The 9,391-nt window shown below is 32.7% G+C and overlaps 2 protein-coding genes and 1 long non-coding RNA gene across 3 annotated transcripts; 2 read left to right on the top strand and 1 right to left on the bottom strand.

Annotated features, from left to right (window-relative positions):
• Window positions 1-399: 399 nt before the first annotated feature.
• On the bottom strand, window positions 400-4,628 carry LOC126555231 (uncharacterized). The gene is made up of 3 exons (XM_050210183.1): window positions 4,509-4,628; window positions 3,878-4,379; window positions 400-3,798 (listed from the first exon to the last, which is right to left on the bottom strand). The coding sequence occupies exons 1-3, from the start codon at window positions 4,563-4,565 to the stop codon at window positions 464-466; spliced, it is 3,894 nt and encodes a 1,297-aa protein (XP_050066140.1). The 5' UTR covers window positions 4,566-4,628; the 3' UTR covers window positions 400-463.
• Window positions 1,900-5,095, top strand: LOC126555232 (uncharacterized). The gene is made up of 2 exons (XR_007606777.1): window positions 1,900-1,956; window positions 4,875-5,095. It is a non-coding gene; the product is annotated as an uncharacterized LOC126555232 (long non-coding RNA).
• Window positions 5,096-6,610: 1,515 nt separating this feature from the next.
• On the top strand, window positions 6,611-8,000 carry LOC126555235 (uncharacterized). The gene is made up of 4 exons (XM_050210185.1): window positions 6,611-7,231; window positions 7,377-7,469; window positions 7,538-7,740; window positions 7,832-8,000. The coding sequence occupies exons 1-4, from the start codon at window positions 7,178-7,180 to the stop codon at window positions 7,998-8,000; spliced, it is 519 nt and encodes a 172-aa protein (XP_050066142.1). The 5' UTR covers window positions 6,611-7,177.
• The last annotated feature ends 1,391 nt before the right edge of the window (window positions 8,001-9,391 follow it).

The raw sequence follows: 9,391 nt of genomic DNA, 5'->3' as shown, positions 1-9,391 counted from the left end.
TTTAATTATAAATAAATGTAAAACAAACTCTATATATATATTAAATAAGTAAATTTTTGTTTAGCAATATTCATAAAATATATAAAATCAATCATACTTTAATTATAAATAAGTAAAACAAACTCTATAATATATATATTAAATAAGTAAATTCTTGTTAAGTATATTATACTATTTTTTTTTTTTAAAAAAATAAAACATAATTTATAATTATTTATATCAACTAAACTCTGTAAGAAAAAGCTAGTAACTATTTTTTGTTTATATATATATATATACTAGCAGACCCGGCGAACTCCGTTTCGCCACCAGATTCGTTTTATGTAACATTTCGTTTGGTGATTAAAAGATAAAGAAAAAAAATTTTTTTGTTATATATTTGAAAAGGAAATATTTATTTCATTTCACAACAGTAATAAATTCATTTCAATTACCTACTAAAATGAAGTGTTATTTAATTGTTTCATTGTAGTGCTCTTTGGTAAACCACATTTTTTGTTTTTTGGTCTGACGTTAACACAAACAAAGCGGATGGTTTCCCAACTCGTGAACACGCAACGTATAACTGTCCATGTGAAAAACAATGATTTTCCAAATTTATCCCGCAAACACTAAGCGATTGGCCTTGCGACTTATTAATTGTCATTGCGAACGCAAGGCGAACTGGGAATTGCAATCGTTTGAAGTCAAACGGAAGATCAGTCGGAATCATTGGTATTCGAGGAATACATACATTTTCACCTGCGTACTTTCCGTTAATAATGGTTGCCTCAATTAAATTCGGCATAAGTCTCTTTACCGAAAGTCGAGTACCGTTGCAAAGTCGCGGTGGATTCAAATTACGCAGTATCAAAATAACTGTACCAACTTTCAGTTGCAAGTTATGTGGTGGAAATCCTGGTATCTCCAGAGAGTTCAAAAACTCCGTTGGATAATTTACTACATCATCGGGATTTGTTATTGAATCAACGGATTTGTATGTCACCAAATCGCCAGCAATTTTTGATTGAATGGTGAAATTCAGTGCGTGGACATCATTATTCTTTGCTGCAAGAATTGCTCGTTGACTTAACCAAGCATAATTCTTATAATTCTCACTAATGTTTGGGAAAACATTTTCAATAAGAACTAATTGAGTGTCTACAAATCGGCAAAAGTCGTTGGTAAGAGTAATTAATCCAGATGTCGCATCAACTGGGACTTTTCCATTTCCAAGATCTAACAATTGTTTGGAAAATTGTGCAGCACTTTGATCATTTTGAAGTTGAACTCTCATATTAGCGGTTAGCGATAATGTTTTTACGTTATTCCATAAAGGTGATGCCTTTAGGCAAGCATTCAATTCATCTGCAGGCGTTCCACGGGGAACTACTGGCAACGTCTGCCTGAAATCGCCTGCCAACAATATCATCAAGCCGCCAAAGATGTTGTTATTTCTCCGAAGATCCTTCAGTGTGAAGTTAAGTGCTTCAAGTGATTTCTTATGTGCCATTGTGCACTCATCCCAAACAATGAGCTTGCATTGCATTAACAATTTTCCCATTGCACTGGATCGGGAAATATTGCACGTTGGAGTATCAATTGTGTTTAAATTGAGTGGCAACTTAAGCGCAGAATGTGCAGTACGACCGCCATCTAGAAGAGTCGCCGCAATTCCAGATGATGCTAACGCCAAAGCTATGTCACATCTTGATCGAATAGTGGCCAAAATCAATGAAATGACAAATGTTTTCCCTGTTCCTCCAGGTGCATCCAGGAAGAATAGACCACCAGTATTATTGTCCACCGCTTGCATTAATGTTTTGTATACTTGTTTTTGCTGTTCATTCAGCAACGGAACATTATTTCTAACGAATTCCTGCAATGTATCAACATTGTATTGCAGCTGTCGATTTAATTCTTGGTTGAATGCATCGTGCATCGATCGATTTGGCGCAATCATTCCTACTTCAATCAGTAGCTTGTTTGCAATAGTCAAGCATTGATCCTCAATCAGAATCAATCCTTCATTGTAGATTTCATCGGTTATTTGGATGTCAGGATTATTCGTTTGAATACGCAAGCGATGCAAGATATCTTCACATATGGCGTCTTTGTATTTGTTCCATAACTGAATTGGTTGTGAAGGAAAACATGTGGTGATGATAATTGCGAACAGCGTTCGTATTTGGTACGCATTTGATGAAACAACTGAATCTGCAAGTGTTAAATCCCAATGAGAATCGTTCTCCAGCAAACCCAATAGTTGACATGCTTCTCGATATGTTTGGCATTGGTGGCCATTCACAGTTTTCAAATGCGCAAATGATTTCGGTCCACGTACATTTACTAACAGCAGTCGCAAATAAAAACATTCATCGTTTCTAGGATGAACAGTGTACATACGACCTAGTGCATCAGTTGAAAACACCTGTGGCCAGTCTGGAACTGGGGTTCCTTGTTTGCGACGTTGGAATTTCTTTGTTGATTGATTCCAAGTGTAATACTTGGGCATTTCAACGTACATCAGCGTCGCTGCGAATGGATCTGCTTCACACATTGCAAAGAAGCTAGTCAATGTTGTCGATGGTGGTCTCTCAGCTCGTTGTGCCGCATTAGCCTCAGTGAAGTAAACTCTTTGGCCATTTTCCAAATGCACTGCTAAATGTACAACTGTGGGATATCTTTCATGAATTTGAAATGACAATAATCGCCACAGTGCTTCATTAGTACTGACGTATCTGCCCATTTGGAAGTTGCTGATTTCGTCATTCACATTTTCCGACGCAATACCAAACACAGCCATGTCGCTGCCTTTTGTGACGTACTTGCACAAATATTTGATTGATTTGGCCGAATGACAACTCTCAACGTTTGCATGTGTTTCGAAAATTCGTGATAGCAGCGGGCAATATGGTACAATGAATTCATTTCCGATCTCAATCTCTTGATTTTGAACTTTAACTTTGATAGTTCGACCGTTATCTTCTTTTGAACGCCGACGATAAACTGGATATCCATCGTTCCCTGTGACTGTTTCAGCAACTAACGGTCGCGGATATCGTTTTGTGCACTTTCCATCAGCCATGCAAGGCGATAATGGATTTAATGCACCGCACGGTCCATGCACCATCTGTGTCGTCACAATGTCGTGTAGACGGGGATCAGTGACTGGATCAGGAATTTCAGCTGATATGATGTCATCCACTTCATTTGAATGTAATTTGTTCAGCAACCAAATTAGGATATGAGCATGCGGTAGTCCACGCTTCTGCCATTCCACCGAGTACATATAACAACGTGTGTCACCAAAAACTCGATACTTAGTAAGCACATCCATCATAACCTTGAGTTTTTGCTGAAATACTCTGGCGATTATGTCATGGCGATCTTGCGGTTTTTGACCCGGTTCCAACTCGCGTTCAATTTCCGTCCACTTCGGATTGCATGTGACCGTAATAAATAAATCCGGAGTTCCATAATTTCGCACGTACGTCATAGCGTCTTGAGCGTATTCGTGCATGTGGCGTGGGCTTCCGATATAAGTTGATGGGAGAATCGTCAGTCGTCCAATATTCTGAACATCACCATCTGAATGAATAGCATCACGCAAGTGTATATAGTCCTCAGATCGTAGCTTTGGCTGATTGAATCTGATGAACGCTAAACGTTCGGTCTCGACTTTGACATACATGTCGACAGCGAATTGCTGGAATAGCCGACCGCACTTCAGAATGACATTCTCCTCATGTGTACGAATCATCATACGATACGCATAGTAATTCATTGCGCTTAGATTTTTATTATTCGTTGATACTCCTGAAAATGCAAAATTAAATGAATTGTTAATGGAAACCAATAAAAGTAATAATGGAAATAATTAGTGTGAATATTGTACCTGTAATTGGATCGACCATCTTCAACGTGATGTCGTATCCGTCTTGCCCTTGCCAATAAATGATTGGATATTGTAACGCATCGTACAAACGATGTGTCTCGTTTACACGATGCATGATATTGCTTCTTCGCTGAACGACAATGTCTCGTGATTTAGTTGGATCGCCAACAATAATTGCAGCAACATCATTAACGGTGGGTGCATTGAATCTTCGCACATGTTCACCTGTTGGAGTACAATCCGCTCTTATGACAAATTTGTGCGTATCCGATGGCATTCGTTCCAATGCTGTTTTGAACATATTAACCACAGCATTATTAGCGTGAAAAAATGCTTGCAACTGTTCAATAATTCGTCTCTTTAACTGTTGTGCTCCCTGTATATTGCACCGCACGTTCAGCTGATCCACCATCGACGAAATGAAATATATTTGCAGAAATTGATGCGGTTCATCTGGTGTTGGCACCATTGAACCATGCAAATGATATATTTGACCTTGTATCTAATTGCAAATAATCATTAAAATTTGTTCATGAATACATTGTAAATCGTGTGATGGGTAGTGTGTGGTGTGTATATGAAGTTGTTATGTGTTGCAATTATGTGTGGTTATGTGTGTTGTATCTTTTACCTTGCAAGTCGGCATGAAGCCGCCTTCTCGAATGATATTAGCTCCAAAGGAAGTCATGCGAAAGCAGTTATTGTATTCAAGGATGTGTTGAAGAAAATGGCTGGAATCGGGATCACTTCCATCAAAACTTTTTCAGTGGCTGTGGTGGTGTAAGTAATGGATCCAGTTTGACTTTTCCACTTGCGCAGCACAATCCAACCGTTTCTTTTGAACTTTACCGCATTGCAATATCGGCATATAGTCGTCATTCGTCCAATATCCAAATTTTCATCATCACTGTAGTTCGCAGTGGGATCATATTGGAATGCCAAGCGATTGTATGATGCCAATGATCTTCGTGTGATATTTTGTCTTTCTTCTCTTAAGTTCCTTGAATAGACTTGTTGCTGGCTTGCATGTCTTGTGCGGCGGCCGATGTTCGCACGTCGTTCTCTAGGCATTTTGGACTATGGACAGAGTGTTGAATTTAACTTCAAATGCACGATCCACATAATTTACACTGAGCTTAAATGAAATTAACTGAGCAGAGAATAATGACTATCTGTCACACACTTTATCACGCACCGTTGCTATTGGTTTGAAGTACATGCTATGTATAATAGATGGCGCTGTATGTGAAAAACGATTTCCCCACTTTTCTGTTGAATTTTTCCTGAATTTTCCAGAATTTTCTTTGCTATAAACCTCACGGAGCCCAAGACCTTTCCAACGAATGCAAAACCGTGGAAATCGGTTCGTGCGTTCTGGAGTTATAGCGTCAGGGAGGAAAACCGGACTTATTTTTATATAATAGATATACCACAGAATATATTCCGTGTACATACCGTACATTTACTATAACTAAGCTGATTATAACAAAAAATAATAATAACTAAAATTAAGTGTATAAGACGTAACAACACAAAATATTGTTTACGATGTATCTGTGTATATGTGGTTTGGAAAAAAAAAATGTGAAGATATAAAATTAAACATATTATTATTACTATAATAAATGACATACTTTTAAATGTTGTACTACACACTAATCTTTTTGAACTATTCAAAATGTTTCGTACTATACTCAATTTTAGGGCTGGTACAAATTACATATTTCATTTCGTTTTTTTTAACGTGGTGTAAAAAAAAAAAAAAACTAAAATTTATTTATTTATGTAACGTAAATACATGTTATATTTTTGATACAAATTACATATTATGTATTTAAATGAACCTATTTGTGGTGTAAATTATGTAAAATACCATTATTAAATGGAATCATTTTTTATAGTGGAAAATTATAATAGTAAATATTTAATTTAAAGCTAGTTAATAGTAGTAAAGTAATAGTACTTACATTTCTGTTAGCGTGGAGATGCTTGAAAAAAAAATATACTGGCTTCTAGTTGTAGTGAACCGGTCTTGGTGAAGATGGTTCAGCACGATTTAACGACGAAGTCCACTTTGTCGTGTGTAAGAAGTTTGAATTTTAAGTTATTTATTCACTGAATATAATAAAAGCAAGCTCGATGTATTGTTAAGTATAGAACAATGTCATCGGTCTATGCGTGAGTGAAGCTTAACTTTGTCTAATTCTTAATACTACCACAACCCATTTTATATTAAACTATTTGGGAGTAGTCCCCCAAAAATATACGTACGTGTCATGGTAAACAGGAAATTCGACTATACGTTTCTATTTCATATTTTACTATAACCAATTATTTAAATACATATTTTTTAATCTTTAAAATAATATATATAAACGATTATTAAAACTATGTTCGTAATCCAATTATTAATATATTAATATTCATTATTCTAAATCTAACCAACTAATATCAGCACAGGGCAACAGGAATGAAGAAGTAATGTAATATGTCGGATTTCTACATAGTGTTTTTACTGAACTAGCTGTATGTCTAATTCTTAATACTACCACAACCCATTTTATATTAAACTATTTGGGTGTAGCCCCCAAAATATACGTATGTGTCATGATAAACAGAAAATTCGACTATACGTTTCTATTTCATATTTTACTATAACCAATTATTTAAATACATATTTTTTAATCTTTAAAATATATGTGTATATATATATATATATAAACGATTATTTAAACTATGTTCGTAATCCAATTATTTAATATATTAATATTCATTATTCTAAATCTAACCAACTAATATCAGCTTAGGGCAACAGGAATGAAGTAATGTAATATGCAGGATTTCTACATACGAACTAGCTGTATGTCTAATTCTTAATACTACCACAACCGCTTTTATATTAAACTATTTGGGCGGCGTAGTCTCCAAAATATACGTACGTTTCTATTTCATGTTTACTATAACCAATTATTTAATTTTAATCTTACCTTGCTAAATTTACGTACCTTGCTAAATTGTATATAACCTTTCAAATCTGACATTGAAATGTAGAAGTCAATTACATTCTTTTAGATACAAATTGCACTTGTTATTACATTCTATTTTTTCGAATTGAAAAGACGTACCTTTCAAATTTTATTCTAGTTAGTGTTTTAGCTGAACTGATTATTTTAGACTTAAGAGGAGGAGTAGAAGTGGTTATATATATAAGAGACTCATCGATACAGTATATTCAGTTTACTTCAACAGATTTACAATCTAGACTTTTTTTTTTAATAAAATTAATTTAATTTTGAAAAAATGTCCTGCTACTCATTTAAAAGCGATGACGAGGAGTCGGTTGTATTTTCCGAAGTAAGTAAAAAAAAAACATTTATTTTTTATTTTTTTTTTTTTATTATAATATAATATATAATTATTTTAATTAAAAGACATTAAATATTTTATGAAAAATTTATTTTGTAAACCGTCATCAGCTTATCGTCTATTTTAATTATAGGATAATATTGCAACAACATCTCAAAAAAAAGGTACATCGAAAAGGTTAGCTGTAAAACCGGAGAAGAAACCAGTATCGAAAAAGACGAAAAAGGTGAGTTATATAAATTTATGACATATTACGAAAAAGTAAAAAAATATAATTTAATTATTATTTTATAGAGCACTGCTATTTGTTATACAGACAAAATATTAGAATTAATAACAGATCCAACTATACCAACCGATGCAGAGAACACCTTGAATATAAAAAAGGATGATTGTTCATTAACGGTTAAGACACCTGTAGACAATACGGCTGTAGATTACTGGACTATAGCACATTATAAATGTGCTAAAATTGATAAAGTTGCTCTGCAAGATGGGTAATAATAATAATAATAATAATAGTATATATATTTAACTAAAGTGAAATATTTATAATAAAATTAATTTAACCTAACCTAACTTTTTTAGATGGAAGCATGCTGAATGCTCACTCAAAATATCTTTAACAGGACAGCATCCGGATGATTTAACTACAGCCAAAGAAATGGTGACGCTCATTCAATCTGTTTTCGACAAAATGATGCGACATCCCGCCAAGAAGCTAATCAGACACAAACCAAAAAAAATAAACTTATAAAATGTATGTAATAGGATATGGTGTTGGAATAATTTTATTTAATAAAAAAAAAAAATTTTTTATATTTATATTTATTTTTTATTATTTAGATAAAAAAAAAATAATAATAATTCATTTATAGGTTAAAATAAAAATAAAAATAAAAATAAAAACAAAAAAAAATAAAAATAAAAATATTGAAAGTTAGTATACAAGTGGTATTAATTTCACATTTTTTTTTTTTTACAAGAACGATAAATTAAAATAAATTAAGAAACTTTTTTTATATTACATCACTAAATCTTGTAATATCATGTTCGATAATGAATTAAAATGAAATTGTAATAACTCGTACATAAATGAACAATCTTCACTTTGTATATTGCTGTAGCTGAAATCATAATTTTGAATATATTGATTTGTAAATTCGTTTCGTTGACAAGATGATGGTAACCCATTTACGTCAGACTTAATTAACGTATAAGCTGTATCAAACGTTTTTTGGTATGATTCCAATTTTTTCTGTTTTTCAACAATATACAAGTCAATACAATGTTGTAATTGTTTCAAACGATGAAGATCAATATGAGATAATGTTATATAATTATCATTAGAATATAAAACTATAGTTGATTGGTTTACATTAACAGAGTAGAAAAAATTATCAGCTATCTTAACACGTTTACAACGAGTATGCAAATTTTCGATAATTGTATTAAAATTGTTTTCGCACATTAACTTACACCACTGATCAAGATCTAACGTTACAACTTTTTTAGTTAATTTACATTCTAATAATATAATAATTGAAATTTGCTTATTAACTAGAAGTCCAACGGTTACACTTTTCTTACTAAAAGGACGAATATCGAACACAGATTTTGATACAACGATTGATGGATTCATATTGATAAAATAAAAAAAAACAGTAAACAGTATTTTTTTCTAGAAATATGAATATGATCACTAGACAGCTTAGCTCAAACTAACAAGTTTTGTTTATCCATACATGTTATATACTAAACAAATGTAAGGTTACAAAAGAAAAAAAAGAAAAAAAAATGTGAACGTATAGTGTCTAGTTGGATAAACAGTAAAGAGTTATTATACTTACCTACCTACCTAATTCGATAGAACCTGAAACATTTTTTAAAAATCATTAACATATTAAATTTAAATTAGACGCGTTATCCCACCAGGCTATACGTTCACGAGGTATTAATAAGTTATTAACACATTTAAGTTTATTAAATTCAGATTTTTTTTTATTGAAATATAGAAAGTTAAATGAACTAAACAACAGTATCATATGACCTTGATCCACAATCACAATCACAAATATCGATAATCTTACCATATTTTTTTACTACATTTTCAACAAACTGATTTCCTTTTGATAATAATACAAAAAC

The sequence above is a fragment of the Aphis gossypii genome, unplaced genomic scaffold, assembly GCF_020184175.1.
Source record: "Aphis gossypii isolate Hap1 unplaced genomic scaffold, ASM2018417v2 Contig00758, whole genome shotgun sequence".
NCBI classification, from domain to species: domain Eukaryota; kingdom Metazoa; phylum Arthropoda; class Insecta; order Hemiptera; family Aphididae; genus Aphis; species Aphis gossypii.
This window is presented reverse-complemented; position numbering and strand designations above follow the sequence as displayed.